Source organism: Coregonus clupeaformis, chromosome 23, assembly GCF_020615455.1.
Source record: "Coregonus clupeaformis isolate EN_2021a chromosome 23, ASM2061545v1, whole genome shotgun sequence".
Classification (NCBI taxonomy): domain Eukaryota; kingdom Metazoa; phylum Chordata; class Actinopteri; order Salmoniformes; family Salmonidae; genus Coregonus; species Coregonus clupeaformis.
This window is the reverse complement of record NC_059214.1, coordinates 33,270,362-33,291,221: the sequence shown is the minus strand read 5'-3', so window position 1 is coordinate 33,291,221 and position 20,860 is coordinate 33,270,362. Positions and strand designations below refer to the sequence as shown.

At 42.3% G+C, this 20,860-nt stretch overlaps 1 protein-coding gene across 2 annotated transcripts; it reads left to right on the top strand.

Annotated features, from left to right (window-relative positions):
* Positions 1-558: 558 nt before the first annotated feature.
* nr1i2 (nuclear receptor subfamily 1, group I, member 2) lies at positions 559-19,553 on the top strand. Of its 2 annotated transcripts, none has more exons than XM_041844852.1 (9): positions 559-761; positions 4,685-4,872; positions 5,411-5,541; positions 6,592-6,755; positions 6,852-7,144; positions 7,243-7,388; positions 14,285-14,401; positions 19,067-19,172; positions 19,310-19,553. In XM_041844852.1, the coding sequence occupies exons 2-9, from the start codon at positions 4,703-4,705 to the stop codon at positions 19,482-19,484; spliced, it is 1,302 nt and encodes a 433-aa protein (XP_041700786.1). In that variant the 5' UTR covers positions 559-761; positions 4,685-4,702; the 3' UTR covers positions 19,485-19,553. The 2 variants fall into 2 exon arrangements, with proteins under 2 accessions (XP_041700786.1, XP_041700785.1); XM_041844851.1 differs by having other exon boundaries at positions 559-858.
* Positions 19,554-20,860: the final 1,307 nt, after the last annotated feature.

The window sequence follows — 20,860 nt, the reverse complement described above, 5'->3', positions numbered from 1 at the left end:
ATTTTCAGAAATAAAACACAAAATGGATTTCATTGTCATTGGGTTTGGCTTGTTTTTATCGCGCTGTGCTTGAAATTGAAGTGCGTTGATAAGAATTTATAAATTCTGAGATTTTTTCATCGGTCTATATGGTTGACTAGGTCAAATATATTTTTTGTATGGGTCATATTACTACAGTTACTACTACAGGCTACTACAGATGTAGGATCTTAATTCGAGCCAATTTGCTACAGCAGGAGAATAATCCTGCAGCAAAAGGAAATGTGAATTATTATGTGGATTATAATTAATTGATATTTTAGTAGGGATTAATGAAAATCAAGACTGAAATGTCAAAGTGGAAATTACAAACTTCAGAAGACTTTTCAACTTCAAATACACTACAAGTTTAAAATGTCCTTATGCAGGAAAGTTATCCTGCAACAGGGTGATCGAATTATGATCCTGCACATATACAACACGTCTTCCTCCTATCACGTGTGTGGGGAAGCCTGCATGTGGATAGGCCATTGGCTGAGAATTCAGTCCGTCTCAAATTGAGAGAGTTGGTCATTTAGCCTTTATACTGTAGACAGCACAAGTAATAAACCTGAATTACTAATACAGTGGTTTTGTTGTATTCAACTTTTGAGGCGTTAATGTCAACTTAACCTAGGTCAAACAAATATAATTATTGTCATCTTCAACCTAGACCGTAAACAGGAAGTGAGAAGGCGCTCTGGAGACGAGGGGAGCTTTGGTGAGGAGGAGTGCGCTTCTCCGTGAGTGTTCCTGGATAAACACTTTCACTTGAAAGTCGCAGCTACATAATTGTTTTCTTCCAAGTAGTCATTGTGATATTAGTGCTGTCATGTCTTTGTAAGTAAGTCAGTCTTTCATACTTTATATTGCCTAAAAAAATAAAAATAAATAAAAACTGCAAATGCCCACCGACTGTAGGATAGGCTCGTGCTCTAGTGAAATTCACAGCTTGGATCGCTCACTGCTGCAGTAATAATTGTCATATTTTTTGCAAAATGTATTCACTGTTAAAATACAATGTTTTGGCTATTGCTACGTTTGTGAAGTGGACCACTTTGGGTCACTGCAATCATGGCCAACGTACAGTAGGCTGCAATACCACCTGCTTGTCTCTGTTCAGAGAACTGTGTCAAACGTTTACACAGAACTTTGGACCCGAGCCTTGGCATGGAAGTGTGTGTGTACGCGCATGTGTTTGTGTCTATGTTTTTGTGTCTGTGTGTGTGGCAATTGTGTCATAGACCATTGTTATTCTCACAATGGTAGGACCTGAATTACAGGTCCAGGTTCCAGTTGTTTCTCTCTCTCTCTCTCGCTCTCTGTCTGTCTGTCTCTGTGTTTGTGCTGTTATTCAGAACACTAACTAATTTCCTGTCTACATGTAATTTGAATCATAACACAAGGTGGCACACTGACATTTTTCAACATGAATGAAGTCCTAGATAGGGAGAGCACTGAAGACCAAGTGAAAAAAACTGTGAGAAAAAAAGGCATTTAACTACTCCATTAACATCAGTATGCATCCATATGCACGTTAAATTATACTTTTTGAGTGACATGTCCCCATAATGTGTGGGTAATGGTACTATGTAATTAACGCCCATTAAACAGAGGCACTAAAAGGGTTGTGATTGGCACCAGGTCTTGAGCAGACCACCCCCACCAGCCTGGTCTCATAGACTAGACGTAACATAGTAAACATACACCAGAATAACCAAATTAGTATGATATGTTACGTTTGGTATGGTTACATAAGACATATGGTTACTTAATGCAAAGATGTAAATAGGGTGGTTGGTCGAGGTGGATGGGTAGGTGTCTAATGCAACCGTCTAGCAATCCAAAGGTTACGAGTTCGAATCTCATCACGGTCAACTTGAGCTAATTAGCAACTTTTCAACGACTTACTACTTCTAATCTACTTTGAAACTACTTAACATGTTAGCTAACCCTTCCCCTAACCTTAACTCTTTTAGCTAACCCTAACCTAAACCCTTTAACCTAACTCCTAACCTTAACCCTAACCCCTAACCCCTAGCCTAGCTAACGTTAGCCAGCTAGCAAACGTTAGCCAACTAGCTAGAATTCGTAACATATCATACGTTTTGTAAATTCATAACATATTGTACGTTTAGAAAATTCATAACATATTGTACTTTTTGCAAATTCGTGACATACAGTACCAGTCAAATGTTTGGACACACCTACTCATTCAAGGGTTTTTCTTTATTTTTACAATTTTTTACATTGTAGAATAATAGTAAAACATCAAAACTATGAAATAACACATATGGAATCATGTATTAACCAAAAAAGTGTTAAACAAATCAAAATATATTTTAGATTCTTCAAATAATATGCCATTTAGCAGACGCTTTTATCCAAAGCGACTTCCAGTCATGCGTGGTCCCAGGGATCGAACCCACTACCTTGGCGTTACAAGCGCTGTGCTCTACCAGCTGAGCTACAGAGGACCACGAGATTAGCCACCCTTTGCCTTGATGACAGCTTTGCACACTCTTGGCATTCTCTCTACCAGCTTCATGAGGAAGCCACCTGGAATACATTTAAATCAACAGGTGTGCCTTCTTAAAAGTTAATTTGTGGAATTTCTTTCCTTCTTAATGGATTTGAGCCAGTCAGTTGTGTTGTGACAAGGTAGGGGGGTATACAGAAGATAGCCCTATTTGGTAAAAGACCAAGTCCATATTATGGCAAGAACAGCTCAAATAAGCAAAGAGAAACGACAGTCCATCATTACTTTAAGACATGAAGGTCTGTCAATACAGAAAATGTCAAGAACTTTGAAAGTTTCTTCAAGTGCAGTCGCAAAAACCATCAAGCGCTGTGATGAAACTGGCTGTCATGAGGACCACCACAGGAATGGAAGACCCAGAGTTACCTCTGCTGCAGAGGATAAGTTCACTAGAGTTACCAGCCACAGAAATTGCAGCCCAAATAAATGCTTCACAGACTTCAAGTAACAGACACATCTCAACATCAACTGTTCAGAGGAGACTGTGTGAATCAGGCCTTCATGGTCGAATTGCTGCAAAGAAACCACTACTAAAGGACACCAATAATAAGAAGAGACTTGCTTGGGCCAAGAAACACGAGCAATTGACATTAGACCGGTGGAAATTTGTGAGACATGGTATGAGTGAACGGATGATCTCTGCATGTGTATTTCCCACCGTAAAGCATGGAGGAGGATGTGTTATGGTGTGGGTGCTTTGCTGGTGACACTGTCTGTGATTTATTTAGAATTCAAGGCACACTTAACCAGCATGGCTACAACAGCATTCTGCAGCGATACGCCATCCCATCTGGTTTGGGCTTAGTGGGACTATCATTTGTTTTTCAACAGGACAATGACCCAACACACCTCCAGGCTGTGTAAGGGCTATTTGACCAAGAAGGAGAGTGATGGAGTGCTGCATCAGATGACCTGGCCTCCACAATCCCCTGACCTCAACCCAATTGAGAGGAAAAGCAACCAACAAGTGCTGAGCATATGTGGGAACTCCTTCAAGGCTGTTGGAAAAGTATTCCAGGTGAAGCTGGTTGAGAGAATGCCAAGAGTGTGCAAAGCTGTCATCAAGGCAAAGGGTGGCTATTTGAATAATCTCAAATATAAAATATATTTTGATTTGTTTAACACTTTTGGTTACTACATGTTTCCATATGTGTTATTTCATAGTTTTGATTATGATGTGGCAAAGTATTTCTGAGTTTTTGTAGAATTAAGATAGACTTTATTACATACGTAATAGTGCTGAGGTGGTTTGCAAAGCATCTTCCTTCTACCTCTCCGTTTATATAGTCATATTTACATACATTTTAGCTTAAAACCCCTCCCTCTTGGGTTCCCCCACCACTGTCTTCAGTTTCCCCCTCTTGACCGCTCCGCCCACTTCCTTAGTCTATGATAGTGGCGAAATCTGACTTCTATTCAGTGTGGAATCAATGATGGTACAATCAATCAAGCCCTTGTCATGTAAAAATAATCATGTTCAGTTTCAACTCTGTTCAACCCCGGCTCACCCTGGCTTGACCTGGAGATTGATTGTTGGACCTGGCAGGTCCACACTCAATCTCTCAAACATACCCAAACCCAACCCCTCTTTCCCCTCCCGTCATGCTGTAATTACTCATGTTTAGTCTGAACTCTGTTCAACTCTGGCTCCGTTTTCAGGACTTTGTCTGAGGAGAGAGGCAAAAGGCAACAGTCTGGTTTCAGTCTCTGATAAGGTAGGACAGCCGTGGATTTGGTAAGAGCGAGGAATTCGACCCGAGGCAGATCCCCATTTCACACACACAAACCCAGTGAAAGGAACCAATTAAATTATTGCCTAGCAACAGAGATGTACCCATGTTTAACACTGGCTCCGTGTTCATCATGTTGTGATTAACTTTGTTTATCTAAATGAAAAATCCTCATCAATGTCTTCACTATTATTCTACAATGTAGAAAATAGTAAAAATAAAGGAAAACCCTTGAATGAGTAGGTGTGTCCAAACTTTTGACTGGTACTGTATATTAATCTCAAATTGAATAGTCAGTAGTTGGTCTGATTGGAATAGATTGGATAGGATTTATTAGTAATAGTTTATCAAATCTATTCCATTCTCATTAGTAACAGTGCTGAGGGCTCTGTTATAGCACCTCCCTCAGGTCAGAATGAGTAAGGAGAACCTCAGCGACTGGCCCCTTTCCCATACCTCTGCAGAGGAGGAAGAGGAGGAGGAGGAAGATGATGGGGAGCTCAAGGTGTGTCAGGTGTGTGGAGATCGTGCTACAGGCTATCACTTCAACGCCATGACATGTGAGGGCTGCAAGGGCTTCTTCAGGTAAGTGAAACACACACACACACACTCAAGCATTCAGTACTGTGTTAGCGTAAACAAGAAACTGACTGTTTGAGAAGGTTTGTGTTTTACAAATTAAGCGGTTAATACATTGTGGCCAATAGGTGCTCACTGGTGAGAGCACTAGATACATCTACTGAATTATGTCGATTATAATTAATGGTTGCTATATTTCTAATTAGGGCAAATCAAGTCTGACATTTTAAAGTGGAAATTACAAACTTTAGAAGCCTTTTTAAAGCTGCAATATGTAACTTTTTGGGCGACCTGACCAAATTCACATAGAAATGTGAGTTATAGATCTGTCATTCTCATTGAAAGCAAGTCTAAGAAGTGGTAGAACTGTTCTATGTGCAGTATTTCTGTGCTTCCCGTTCTCAAGTTTCGTTTTTGCGTCTTTTATTTTAGGTTTTGTACACCAGCTTCAAACAGCTGAAAATACAATATTTTGGGTTATGGAAAATGTACAGTATATTTTTATTTACTGTATGTGTATCGTGTGCCTATGATGTTGTGCCAGGCGTGCCATGAAGCACCCCACTAAGTTCTGCTGCCCGTGGCAGGGTGTCTGTGTCATCACCAAGAACAACCGCCGCCAGTGCCAGGCCTGCCGACTCCGCAAATGCCAGTCCATAGGCATGATGAAAGAGTGTGAGTTCACACACTAACACACACACACACAAACGCCCATACACTGGATTACCATTGGCTTTTTTAACCTTTCTGTAGTGACATTTCCATGATGCAGACCTGGGTTCAAATACATGTGTATTTAAGAATGTGTTATTGAAATACTCATATTCTGTGTATTTGAGTATTTTCAAATAATGTGGTGCTGAATCAACTACTTCTACTAGAAGTATTTCAAAGTATTTTCAAATAATTTCCTATAAATAGGCTACTATTTGAAATATTTTCTAAGACTTATTTACAAAAACATTATTTCAAATAACGCTAGGACCAATCAGACCAGGCTTCAAATGCATGGAATATTTCAATATTTGTAATCAAATACATGCCAATACTTTCCAAGTATATATCCATATATACTGAGTGTACAAAACATTAGGAACACCTTCCTAATATTTTGCCCTCAGGACAGTCTCAATTCGTCGTGGCATGGACTCTACAAGGTGTTGAAAGCGTTCCATAGGGATGCTTGCCCATGTTGACTCCAATGATTCCCACAGTTTTGTCAAGTTGGCTGTATGTCCATTGAGGTGGTGGACCAGTCTTGATATACACGGGAAACTGTTGTGCGTGAAAAACCCAGTAGCGTTGCAGTTCTTGACACAAAACGGTGTGCTTGGCACCTACTACCATACGCCATTCAAAGGCACTTACATTTTGTGTCTTGCCCATTCACCCACTGAATGGCACACATACACAATCCATGTCTCAATTGTCTCAAGGCTTAACATTCTTTAACCTGTCTCCTCCCCTTCATCTACACTGATTGAAGTGGATTTAACAAGTGACATCAATAAGGGATCATAGCTTCCACCTGGATTCACCTGGTCAGTCTATGTCATGGAAAGAGCAGGTGTTCTTAATGTTTTATATACTCAGTATTCCAATATTCCAATATATTCAACTTATTTTTCGAACTTAAAAATGTATGTGAAAGTAATTGAAATAATTGAAATAGTATTTGAACCCAGGTCTGCCGTGGTGACAAAGCGTTTTACTCTGTTGCCATAGTGATCATGACAGACGAGGCTGTAGAGAAGAGGAGGAGTCAGATCAGGAGGAAGAGGATGGTTGAAGAGCCCCTCCTCTCGCCACAACAGGAAGCTGTCATACAGGAACTGGTCAACACGCATGAAAAGACCTTTGACATCACCTTTTCCCACTTCCAGTTCAGGGTGTGTGTGTGTGAGTGTGCGTCCGTGCATTTGTGTTTTGTGTCCTGTGTTACATATCGGGTGGATGATATCTGATTGAGTTTGTGTCTGTTTCAGCCCATCGACAGAGACCTCAACCCCATGTCTGTGTGGAATCAGACTGCCAGCGGGCAAAGTGCAACACTGACTAGAAGAATGGATAACTTGTCGTCCTCTTACTCCACTTCCACCCCCACCAGCTTCTCCTCTTCCTCCTGTTCTTTTGAGGGGGAGGAAAATGAGAATGAGAAGGAGGACAGGAGTGATAGAGGGAAGAAAACAGTTTTCACCACTCTGCCCCATGTAGCTGACCTTACCACCTACATGATCCAGAACATTATCAACTTTGCCAAAGGACTCCCCTCCTTCAGGTGTGTGTGTTTGCATATGTGTGTGATTGTGTATGTCCCCCCTTCTCTCTCTCTATCGCTCTCTTACCTGTGTGTGTGTGTGTGTGTGTGTCTGGCAGGGCCCTGGCCATAGATGACCAGATCTCTCTGTTGAAGGGGGCTATGTTTGAGATGATGCAGATCCGCTTCAACATGATGTTCAACGTCAAGACGGGCATCTGGGAGTGTGGTCCCCTGACTTACTGCATGGACGACGCTGTCCGGGGTGAGTTAAGCTTCATACTGCCTACATAGCCAAACCTACATACATAGCAAAGCTGCTGTGAATACCGAGTCCCAAAGTTGGACACAGTGGTATTGCAGCCTAACGAGATCTAAAGGCAGAATGTCTTGCATTGAAGGCCCATTATAAAGTAGTCACACAGTTCATGGCTGAGAGGGGTGACTTACTGCAGGTTAATGAGCTGGTTGAAGTGAAACAGATGGCCTCTCCTGGTCTCCATGGAGCTCACTATGGAACCTCTCTAACGAGGAGGAATAGAAGAGAGGGAGGTATGAAACATTTGCATTGGTGGTAGGTGGAGGTGGGCAAAATGAAGGAGAGGAGAAGAAGAGGTGATGAATAGAGGAGGTGGAGGAGAGGTGATATGGAGGTATGAGGAGAATAGAGAAGGTGGAGGAGAGGGAGGTGTGTCAGCAGGTTTAGTTATCTCTGGTGGGAGTTGGAGGAGAAGGAGAGAGAGGTGTGTCAGCATATTTAGTTATCTCTGGTGGGAGGTGGAGGAGAAGGAGAGAGAGGTGTGTCAGCATGTTTAGTTATCTCTGGTGGGAGTTGGAGGAGAAGGAGAGAGAGGTGTGTCAGCATGTTTAGTTATCTCTGTTGGGAGGTGGAGGAGAAGGAGAGAGAGGTGTGTCAGCATGTTTAGTTATCTCTGGTGGGAGTTGGAGGAGAAGGAGAGAGAGTTGTGTCAGCATGTTTAGTTATCTCTGGTGGGAGTTGGAGGAGAAGGAGAAGGAGAGAGAGGTGTGTCAGCAGGTTTAGTTATCTCTGGTGGGAGTTGGAGGAGAAGGAGAGAGAGGTGTGTCAGCATGTTTAGTTATCTCTGGTGGGAGTTGGAGGAGAAGGAGAGAGAGGTGTCAGCAGGTTTAGTTATCTCTGGTGGGAGGTGGAGGAGAAGAGGGAGGGATGGAGGGAGAAAGTCTAATGATTTCTGTAGGTAAGTTAAAGTGTTGTATGCATGGGGGCTAGGGCCCAAGGTAATTGGGGGCCCAGGGTCCATTCTCACATCTCTACCGAGAATGAGAGGAACAGTAGCAGAGAAAATGATAGAGGAAGATAAGAGGCTGAGGTCTGTAGACCTTCATGGGATATTATTGGCTCTATTTTGTAGCTCAGCTACTGGTTGACCAAGCCCTGACCAGACTACACAACATAATTACATTCCTGGAATAACGACCTTCTCTAATACACCTGTTCCAACTCACAGAGATCCTATCTTGCTTCTTCATTTCTGTTTCCACACTCATCTGATGATGGACAGCTGCAGCTTTTCTCAGACCAAGCACCTGTGGTCGGATCATTGTCTGGGCACCTTGTGTCTACACCTGGCAGTAAAATGCATCAAATGTATCTTATGTATGCATTGTGATTGGATTACATTGCCATGTTACAGCCACAAGTTCATATCACATGCCAAGTGCAGTAAGGCAGAATGTTGTGGGGCAGAATGATTGGGTCTCACCAGATATAGGCACAAAACTGATCATCAGATGCATGTTCTTTTTAATTTTATCCAAATAGATTATTGTACTTTTATTCTAATAATTCAATGCCCTCTAATACAACACCAGCCATACAATGTATTCTACTATGGAGGTAAAACAGTGACTTAAGTGTACAAGCATGAAAAGTATGATTTGCACATGTCAAATATGAGTTTCACCTGAATAATGAGTTTTGTAATTGCTAAAAATATTTGCAAGCATGTAACTTCTTTTGAGAATAACGGCAACAACACTTGCAAGCGCATAACTTGATGTGTGAATAAATTCAATTAGATTTGCAAGCATGCAACAACATTTGAGAATGAATGCAACTCATTTACTAAACTTGCAACTGGTGAATATTTTTAGGTGAATCAAAACTACATTTGCCGATGTCAAATCTGTGCGCTCAGAGGTTTGTCACTAATTTAGCAACTAACCTCTGCCAAAAGTTTGTAGTTGTAAAAAACTATTCTGCAAGCAAGCAGCAGAGAAAAACACGAGCTCTGGTGGACTGGGATTTTTCTTCTGACCAATCAGTTGAGGTGTTATCCTTGTTGAATGTGCTTTCACATTTCACAGGGTTCCAGTCTGGCTTGCCTGTATCTAGTGGTTCTTACATTGTGTAACAGAGCAATAGGTCTAGCTATGTACTTGTCATTTGAGACTAAGATTAGTTTAGAAAATAGTTTGCTCTATGTATATTTGGTGTGTAGTTGGTTGGCTTTCCTAGTTAGCAAGCTGAGCTCTCTGCTCAAGTTGGCTAACGTTAGCTAGCTTGCTAATAATGTTTTGAGAAGAACAGGCTAGCTTCCTGTAGAATCAAGACAAGAAGGGATGGGGAAGAAGATAAGCTAGATGTGCAGTTGCTTCATCTGGCTGATGCAGTGCCCAGGTGAGATGAGAGCTAACTGCTACAGTGATTAAATAGGTGAGATCTCCGGGGCCTATTTTATCTTAGTCCGGCCCTGGACACGACCTTTGCCTTTTTTCAGTCCTCAACAAATCTATTTTGTTTATGAAAGTTATAGCGATCATAGTCATCATGTTTTATATAAACACTATTTTGTGTGTGTGTGTATATATATATATATATATATATATATATATATATATATATATATATATATATATATCACAGTGCATTTGGAAGTTATTCAGACCCCTTGACCTTTTCCACATTTTGGTACGTTACAGCCTTATTCTAAAATGGATTAAATCGTTTTTTTCCCTCGTCAATCTACACACAATACCACATAATGACAAAGCAAAAAACAGTTTTGTATTGTTTGTATGTATTAAAAATAAAAAGCTTTTACATAAGTATTCAGACCCTTTACTCAGTACTTTGTTGATGCGCCTTTGGCAGCGATTACAGCCTCAAGTCTTCTTGGGTATGACGCTACAAGCTTGGCACACCTGTATTTGGGGAGTTTCTCCCATTCTTCTCTGCAGATCCTCTCAAGCTCTGTCAGGTTGGATATGGAGCGTCGCTACACAGCTATTTTCAGGTCTCTCCAGAGATGTTAAATCGGGTTAAAGTCCGGGCTCTGGATAGGCCACTCAAGGACATTCAGAGACTTTTCCCGAAGCCAGTCCTGCGTTGTATTGGCTGTGTGCTTAGGGTCGTTGTCCTGTTGGAAAGTGAACCTTTGCCTCAGTCTGAGGTCCTGAGCGCTCCGGAGCAGGTTTTCATCAAGGATCTTTCTGTACTTTGCTCCGTTCATCTTTCCCTCGATCCTGACTAGTCTTCGCCACTGAAAAACATCCCCACAGCATGATGCTGCCACCACCATGCTTCACCGTAGGGATGGTGCCAGGTTTCCTCCAGACGTGACGCTTAGCATTCAGGCCAAAGAGTTCAATCTAGGTTTCATCAGACCAGATAATCTTGTTTCTCATGGTCTGAGAGTCTTTAGGTGCCTTTTGGCAAACTCCAAGCGGGCTGTTATGTGCCTTTTACTGAGGAATGGCTTCCGTCTGGCCACTCTACCATAAAGGCCTGATTGGTGTAGTGCTGCAAAGATGGTTGTCCTTTTGGAAGGTTCTCCCATCTCCACAGAGGAACTCTGACACTCACTACCGATTTCCAAACTGCCTCAGGAAGCAACTTCAGCACAATATCTGTTCGTCGGGAGCTTCATGAAATGGGTTTCCATGGCCAAGCAGCCGCACACAAGCCTAAGATCACCATGCGCAGTGCCAAGCGTTGGCTGGAGTGGTGTAAAGCTCGCCACCGTTGGACTCTGGAGCAGTGGAAACGCGTTCTCTGGAGAGATGAATCACGCTTCACCATCTGGCAGTCCGAACTGATAAATCTGGGTTTGGCAGATGCCAGGAGAACGCTACCTGCCCGAATGCATAGTGCCAACTTAAACGTTTTTTGGATGAGGAATAATGGTCTGGGGCTGTTTTAACGCTACAGCGTCCAATGACATTCTAGATGATTCTATGCTTCCAACTTTGTGGCAACAGTTTGGAGAAGGCCTGTTCCTGTTTCAGCATGACAATGCCCCCGTGCACAAAGCGAGGTCCATACAGAAATGATTTGTCGAGATCGGTGTGGAAGAACATGACTGGCCTGCACAGAGCCCTGACCTCAACCCCATCAAACACCTTTGGGATGAATTGGAACGCTGACTGCAAGCCAGGCCTAATCGCCCAACATCAGTGCCCAACCTCACTAATGCTTTTGTGGCTGAATGGAAGCAAGTCCCCGCAGCAATGTTCCAACATCTAGTGGAAAGCCTTTCCAGAAGAGTGGAGGCTGTTATAGCAGCAAAGGGGGGACCAACTCCATATTAATGCCCATTATTTTGAAATTAGATGTTCGACAAGCAGGTGTCCACATACTTTTGGTCTTGTAGTGTGTATATATATGTATACTGTATACTGAATATATGTATACTGAATATGTATATACACACACACACACGCTGTAGACTTTTTCCATTGTAATCTACATAGTGGTCCTCTGTAGCTCAATTGGTAGAGCATGGCACTTGTAACGCAAGGGTAGTGGGTTCGATCCCTGGGACCACCCATACGTAAAAATTTATGCACACGTGACTATAAGTTGCTTTGGATAAAAGCGACTGCTAAATGGCATATTATTATTATAGTGAAGATATAATAACTGTAGAAAGAAAATCAAATAGCACTTTTGCCTATACAGTGAACTGCTGTTGGCTAAAGCCGTATCGTGCACTAAATCCAGAATGTGTTCATGTGGATCCCAGGATGTACTGTATGTTAATACCAGGTGTAATACTAATGGGGTCAGAGAGACAGACAGAGACAGTTGCGTGACAGAGTTGACATCATTTCTATGGATGCTGATGTTTGTGTCAGAATGTGCCCAAACCCGTTCTTATTACCAACCAGTATTGTAAATAGAGGAAGCTCAAATTGGACTCAGGCTTCTGCTGAGTCTGCTTTCCTTTGAAGTGGATTCAATCCCAACGTCTGGTGCTTGAATCAAATGTTTGTCTGTCTACAGTTGTATATCATTAGGCTGACTGGCCAACCTAGCCACAGTTTACCAGCACTGGTAGTCATTGTTCCATAGAGACAAGTCTCTGAGCTCTACAACTGGCGAAGATACATGGAGCCAGATCTTTACTCACCTGACTAGCAGCCTCATTGCTGCTGCTAATTTATTGCCGTCGCTATTAAAAGCTGGTAATAAGAATATCATACGAGCCTTATGTTTTATTTTCACTAAGCCCTGGGGGACTTTAATGAGCCCCTCCCATTTCAACAGGTCTAGACCCAGGTCCAGCCCATCTGTTTGTTTACGTCTCCATGGCTGTGTTTACACAGGCAGACAAATTCTGATATATTGCCCAATTATTGGCAAAATAACTGATCTGATTGGTCAAAAGCCCCATCATTACATTATAGATAGAATGCTGTGATGAGGGCAGCAGCCTCCTTGTTACCGTTGCCATTGGGTACCGGCAGGAGAAGCAGCTATAGGATATCTGATGTTTTCCAATCTGGAAAAGTGGTGTCCACTTGAAAGGAAATAATTGGCCAATCAGTGACCCCTTGTAACTGTCAGAGTATCAGGATAATGTGATGAAGGTTTCTCATGTAAACAAATAAGTAGAGTCAAGTTAAATATAATCAAGGTAGATGAACAGCCTGGTGAGGTTACACCATGGTCAACTTTAATTTGAGCCTGTTGTCCTGTTATTACTGGATGTTTCTGGGGTTCCATGTAGCCTTGTCCTTGACCTAGGTGTTAATGGATGTGTTGGTATAAAACAGTGTTCCCTTTTGTCTGTAGGTGAGGGTTACTAGATTTATTTAGTTCCTTTATCAAATCACATGACTGTAGAAGATCATCATCACCCTGTCAATCTCGATCTCTCCCTTTTACCCCATCCCCCACACTTTCTATTTTTTGTCAATAATTCTCTATCTGCTTACACACTACACCTTCTCAATTCTCTGTACTGCATCTCTCTCCTCCCTCTCTCCTCCCTCTCCCCTCTCTTTCCTCCTTCCCTCTCTCCTCCTACTCTACCTCTCTCCTCCGTCTCCCCCTCTCTCCTTCCTCTCCCCTCCCCCTCTCTCCTCCCTCTCCCCCTCTCTCCTCCCTCTCCCCCTCTCTCCTCCATCTCCCCCTCTCTCCTCCCTCTCCTCCCTCTCCCCCTCTCTCCTCTCTCCTCCCTCTCCCCCATCTCCTCCCTCTCCCCTATCTCCTCCCTTTCCCCCCTCTCTCCCTCTATCTCCTCCCCCCTCTCTCCCCCTCCCCCTCTCTCCCCCTCTCCCCTCCTTCTCCCCCTCTCTCCTCCCTCTCCCCGTCTCTCCTCCGTCTCCCCCATCTCCTCCGTCTCCCCCTCTCTCCTCCCTCTCCCCCTCTCTCCTCCTATCTCCTCCCTCTCCCCTATCTCCTCCCTCTCCCCTATCTCCTTCTCCTCTCTCCCTCTATCTCCTCCGTCTCCCCTCCCTCTCCCCCTCTCTCCTCCCTATCCCTCTATCTCATCCCCCTCCCCCTATCTCCTCCCTCTCCCCCATCTCCACTCTCTCCCCCTCTCTTCTCTGTCTCCCCCTCTCTCCTCCCTCTCCCCCTATCTTTTCCCTCTCCCCCTCTCTCCTCTGTCTCCTCCCTCTCTCTTCCCTCTCCCCCTATCTCCTCCCTCTCCCCCATCTCCTCCCTCTCCCCCATCTCCTCCCCTCTCCCCATCTCCTCCCTCTCCCCCATCTCCTCCCTCTCCCCCTCTCTCCTCTGTCTCCTCCCTCTCTCCTCTATCTCCTCCCTATCCCCCATCTCCTTTCACACCCTCCTCATCCCCACTCCTTTCCATATCTCCCTCTTTCTTTCTTCTCCCCTTCTCTCCCTCCCTCTCTCTCTTACTCCCTTCCCTAATTCCCCTATCTCTGTTGTAGCTGGGTTTCAGCGCCACCTGCTGGACCCTCTGATGCGGTTCCACTACACCCTGAGGAACCTACAGCTGCAGGAGGTGGAGTATGTTCTCATGCAGGCCATCTCCCTCTTCTCTCCAGGTAATGATGTGGAAAATTTCGTCCTTATACTAATCAAAGAATCAAAGTATTTCAGAGTTTTTGTAGAATTAAGATAGACTTTATTACAAATACAAAGCTGGGGTGATTTGCAAAGCATCCTCCCTTTTCACCTCCCAGCTCTCAGTTTATATAGTAATTTTCACATACATCTCCGCTTAAAGCCCCCCCTTTCTTGGGTTCCCCCACCACCATCCTCAGTTTCCCCCTCTCTACCGCTCCGCCCACTTCCTTAGTCTATGATAGCGGCTAAATTAGAATTTTATTCAGTTTAGAATCAATAGTAGTAAAATCAATCAAGCCCTTGTCGTGCAAAAATAATCATGTTCAGTTTAAACTCTGTTCAACCCCGGCTCACCCTGGCTTGACCTGAAGATTGATTGTTGGACATGACAGGTCCACACTCAATCTCTCAAACATACCCAAACCCAACTCCTCTCTCCCCTCCTGTCATGCTGTAATTACTCATGATTAGTCTGAACTCAGTTCAACTCTGGCTGCGCTCCCAAGACTTTGTTTGAGGAGAGAGGCAAAAGGCAACAGTCTGGTTTCAGTCTCTGATAAGGTAGGACAGCCATGGATTAGGTAAGAGCGAGGAATTCGACCCGAGGTCAAATCCCCATTTCACACAGACACAAACCCAGTCAAAGGAACCAATTAAGTTATTGCCCAGCAACAGAGAGTACCCATGTTCGTCATGTCTGTGATTAACTTTGTTTATCTAATAGTTTACTGAAAAAATCTTCATCAGTAACATTATGCCACACACACACACACAGATTCATTACCACGCTCTGACTTTGCTGCGTCCTTCCTGCTTTCAATACATTCCAGTGCTGTCAAACACTGGATTTTCCTGGTTTTATATATATTTCCACACTATGAGATTGGAATAATACTGTGAAATTGTGAAAATTATGATAATGCCCTTTTAGTGTAAGAGCTGTTTGAAAAGACTGCCTGAAATGTTCAGCTTGTTTTGGTGGGATGGAGTTTTGGCCTGCCTGGTGACATCACCAGGCAATAAATTGGTTAATAGACCAATAAGAAAGATAGTTCCTCTGTAGCTCAGCTGGTAGAGCACGGCGCTTGTAACGCCAAGGTAGTGGGTTCGATCCCCGGGACCACCCGTACACAAAAAAATGTATGCACGCATGACTGTAAGTCGCTTTGGATAAAAGCGTCTGCTAAATGGCATATTATTATTATATTATATAACAGCTAGTTTTCAGTTTTCCCCTCCCTACTCAGAACACTCCCAGACAGTCCTAGCTAAATTATCGCTTGAGAAATGTCTCTTTGCTAAGAAGCTATTTTGTTTATTTTTGACCATTTCTTTTAAAACAATTACAGTATGGTCCTTAATGTTTTTTATTGTATTATTATTATTATTTATTTTTTATGGGGGTAGATCAGCTTTAATATTGCAGATAGATTGTAACTTCCATGAATGTAATTGTCTGCATCACTTCCAATCCCCCATATGTTTTTCTTCCTCGCAAATATATATACACTACCGTTCAAAAGTTTGGGATCACTTAGAAATGTCCTTGTTTTTGAAAGAAAAGCCATTTTTGGTCCATCAAAATAACATCAAATTGATCAGAAATACAGTGTAGACATTGTTAATGTTGTAAATGGCTATTGTAGCTGGAAACGGCAGATTTTTAGTGGAATATCTACATAGGCGTACAGAGGCCCATTATCAGCAACCATCAGTCCTGTGTTCCAATGGCACGTTGTGTTTGCTAATCGAAGTTTATCATTTTAAAAGGCTAATTGATCATTAGAAAACCCTTTTGCAATTATGTTAGCACAGCTGAAAACTGTTGTGCTGATTAAAGAAGCAATAAAACTGGCCTTCTTGAGACTAGTTGAGTATCTAGAGCATCAGCAATTGTGGGTTCAATAACAGGCTCAAAATGGCCAGAAACAAATAACTTTCTTCTGAAACTCATCAGTCTGTTCTTGTTCTGAGAAATGAAGGCTATTCCATGCGAAAAATTGCCAAGAAACTGAAGATCTCGTACAACGCTGTGTACTACTCCCTTCACAGAACAGCGCAAAATGGCTCTAACCAGAATAGAAAAAGGAGTGGGAGGCTCCAGTGCACAACTGAGCAAGAGGACAAATACATTAGAGTGTACATTAGAGTGTCTAGTTTGAGAAACAGACTCCTCAACTGGCAGCGTCATTAAATAGTACCCGCAAAACACCAGTCTCAACGTCAACAGTGAAGAGGCGACTCCGGGATGCTGACCTTCTAGGTAGAGTTGCAAAGACATAATTTTCCTCCTTCCTTTGTGAAGTGCACCAGTCCCTCCTGCAGCAAAGCACCCGCACAGCATGATGCTGCCACCCCCGTGCTTCACGGTTGGGATAGTGTTCTTCGGCTTGCAAGGTCCCCCTTTTTCCTCCAAACATAACGATGGTCATTATGGCCAAACAGTTCTATTTTTGTTTCATCAGACCAGAGGACATTTCTCCAAGAAGTACGATCTGTCAATCCTTTGGTCCTTAAATGAAACTCATATACTTTTTTATTTATCACAATTTTCTTTAACCAATTATGTCCTTTAATGCAGGGCCGACAGACAAGTTCCTTACTTTTTCCCCCTTCCACTTTCCTCTTCCATTTTTGCGGTAATGCCGCAATTATTTGGTTGTAATTTTGGGTAGGGCAGACATTTCCTTTTGTTTTTGTTAGCTGCATGTGCGACATAACTCCACCAGTCCTACCTATGACATCATTTACAAAGATTATACCTTTATTTAAAAAATATATATATTCAGTTTAACCACAATATTTGTTGCATTATTTGTTCTGTCGTTTCTGGAGGATTAAATTGAAATTGCAACCAACTTTCTATGGCTTGTTTTAGAAATACTGATATTTGGGAGATTATTTCCTTTTCAAATAACTGAAAGTGAGAGGTTGAAAGGGAAAAAGGCCATTCTTGAACATGGGGTGAGACAATCTTACTAATTTGCTAGAGAACCAGTTTGGATTTAAGTATAACTTTTGTATGATTGAAGCTTTTAGTGATAGGTCTAATGCTTTAATATTTAATAATTTCTGTCCTCCGAATTCATATTCATTATATAAATAGGCCCGTTTAATTTTGTCTGGCTTGCCATTCTAAATAAAATTGAATATTATTTTCTCATATAATTTTAAAAAGTGTTTGCTAGTCGTAAGCAAGACCATAAGCAAATAGGTAAACTGGGATAATACTAAAGAGTTAATCAGGGTGATTTTTCCACAAATAGACAGGTATTTACCTTTCCATGGTAGCAAGATCTTATCTATTTTTGGTAACTTTCTATTAAAATGTATTGGAGTGAGATCATTTATTTCATGTGGGATATGTATTCCGAGTATATCCACATCACCATCAGACAATTTTATGGGTAATCTACATGGTAATGTAAAAATGTAATTTTTTTGTGATCCAATACGTAATATAGTACATTTATCATCATTTTGTTGTATTTCAGAGAGGTTAGAAAATGTATCTAGATCCTCTATGAGGCTGTGGAGGGATTCAAGTTGTGGATTTAAAAGAAAACATGAATCATCAGCATACAATGACACTTTTGTTTTTAAGCCCTGGATTTCTAATCCCTTGATATTATTGTTGGATCTCATTTTAATAGCTAACATTTCGCTGGCCATAATAAATAGATATGCCTATAGTGGACAACCTTGTTTTACTCCTCTTGACAGTTTAAAACTTTTGGAGAAATAGCCATTATTTACTATTTTACACCTAGGGTTACTATACATGATTGTAACCCATTTTATAAGGGATTCTCCTAAATTGAAATGCTCCAGGCATTTATATATAAACTCCAGTCGTACTTTATCAAATGCCTTTTCATAGTCTGCTATGAATAGCAGGCCTGGTTTCCCAGATTTTTCATAGTGTTCTATTGTTTCCAGTACTTGCCTTATATTATCTCCAATGTATCGTCCATGTAAAAAACCTGTCTGATTAGAATTAATAATGTCCGACATTACCTTTTTAATTCTATGCGCAATACATTTTGCTATAATTTTTGCATCACAACACTGAAGTGTAAGTGGCCTCCAATTTTTTTAATGGACTGGATCTTTATATTTCTCACGTGTATCCTGTTTCAGTAATAATTAAATCAGACCTTCTTCTTGAGTGTCTGATAATCGACCATTTACATAGGAGTGGTTAAAACATGCTAATAACGGTCCTCTGAGTATATCAAAAAAGGTTTGGTATACCTCGACTGGTATGCCATCCAACCCTGGAGTTTTCCCGGACTTAAAGTCTTTAATTACATCCAGAAGTTCCTCCTCTGTAATTTCACCTTCATATGAGTCTTTCTGTATGGCTGTTAATTTTACATTATCAATAGAAAACAAATCCCTACAATTAGCTTCAGTTAGAGGAGATGGAGGCGACTGAAACGAAAACAGTAAGGTCCTTAATTGTTACCCAGAAATTATTTGATATTGAGATAAAAACGGCTACATTAGACCTTTAAGTACATTTACACTTGTGAAGAAAGACTGTTGAAATTAGAGTTTAAATTATAAATTACTTTGTGAGACAGTGGTAGTTGGCTCCCCAAATGCTTATGTGGTTGAAAATGTTGTGTCCTGATTGGCAGATCGTCCGGGTGTGATCCATCATGGTGTGATTGATGGTCTGCAGGAGAAGGTGGCTATCGCACTGAAGGTCCACATCGACTCCAAGAGGGCCAAGCCTGAGAAACAGTGAGTCGGTCTAAATATTGGATTTCATTGAGACATGAGACGTGTCGTAAGGCATGACGTTGGATAATGTGCCTAGTAATGCTCTGTCTTCATAGTGACCTCCTGTCCCCCTGTCCCTGTCCTCCCTGTCCCTCCAGCCTGCTGTACCCTAAGATTCTGGCGTGTCTGACAGAGATGAGGACTATGAATGAGGAGTATACCAAACAGGTACTGCAGATTCAGGACATCCAGCCAGGCAACTCATTTGACCCACTCATCCTGGAGGTGGTCAGCAAGGACTCCCGAGCAAGGACCCCCAGCAGGGACGCCTAAATCACTTTCCGACAGGTTTCAACAAGGACACCTAGGGAGAATCTCAATTACATACTCCTCGCATCTTCTCTCCTCACCTCCTTCTCAAAACCCATTGGATGAGAAAGCCAGAGGTCCCTCCCCTCTGACCTTCTCTTCCAATGGGTTTTGAGAAGGAGGCGAGGAGAGAGGACGCAAGGAGTATGCAATTGAGAAAAGGCCCTAAATCACTTTCAGACAGCTTAATCCACCATCCTCAGCCAGATATACAGGATGGATGCCTAAATAATTGTGACAGGCATCAACAGAGACATCTAAACAAAGGTTTCAAAGCCCTGTAAAACTGCCTATGTGGTGACTGAATCATGCATGATGAGGGAATAGGACATTTTCCCTCTCAAGAATTTAGCTTTTATTGTATTCAAAATATATCACTACGTCTGTGAAAATGACCCCAAAAAGAGCTATACAGTGGGGGGAAAAAGTATTTAGTCAGCCACCAATTGTGCCAGTTCTCCCACTTAAAAAGATGAGAGAGGCCTGTCATTTTCATCATAGGTACACGTCAACTATGACAGACAAAATGAGGGGAAAAAAACCAGAAAATCACATTGTAGGATTTTTTATGAATTTATTTGCAAATTATAGTGGAAAATAAGTATTTGGTCAATAACAAAAGTTTCTCAATACTTTGTTATATACCCTTTGTTGGCAATGACACAGGTCAAACGTTTTCTGTAAGTCTTCACAAGGCTTTCACACACTGTTGCTGGTATTTTGGTCCATTCCTCCATGCAGATCTCCTCTAGAGCAGTGATGATTTGGGGCCGTCGCTGGGCAACACAGACTTTCAACTCCCTCCAAAGATTTTCTATGGGGTTGAGATCTGGAGACTGGCTAGGCCACTCCAGGACCTTGAAATGCTTCTTACAAAGCCACTCCTTCGTTGCCCGGGCGGTGTGTTTGGGATCATTGTCATGCTGAAAGACCCAGCCATGTTTCATCTTCAATGCCCTTGCTGATGGAAGGAGGTTTTCACTCAAAATCTAACGATACATGGCCCCATTCATTCTTTCCTTTACACGGATCAGTCGTCCTGGTCCCTTTGCAGAAAAACAGCCCCAAAGCATGATGTTTCCACCCCCATGCTTCACAGTAGGTATGGTGTTCTTTGGATGCAACTCAGCATTCTTTGTCCTCCAAACACGACGAGTTGAGTTTTTACCAAAAAGTTCTATTTTGGTTTCATCTGACCATATGACATTCTCCCAATCCTCTTCTGGATCATCCAAATGCACTCTAGCAAACTTCAGACGGGCCTGGACACGTACTGGCTTAAGCAGGGGGACACGTCTGGCACTGCAGGATTTGAGTCCCTGGCGGCGTAGTGTGTTACT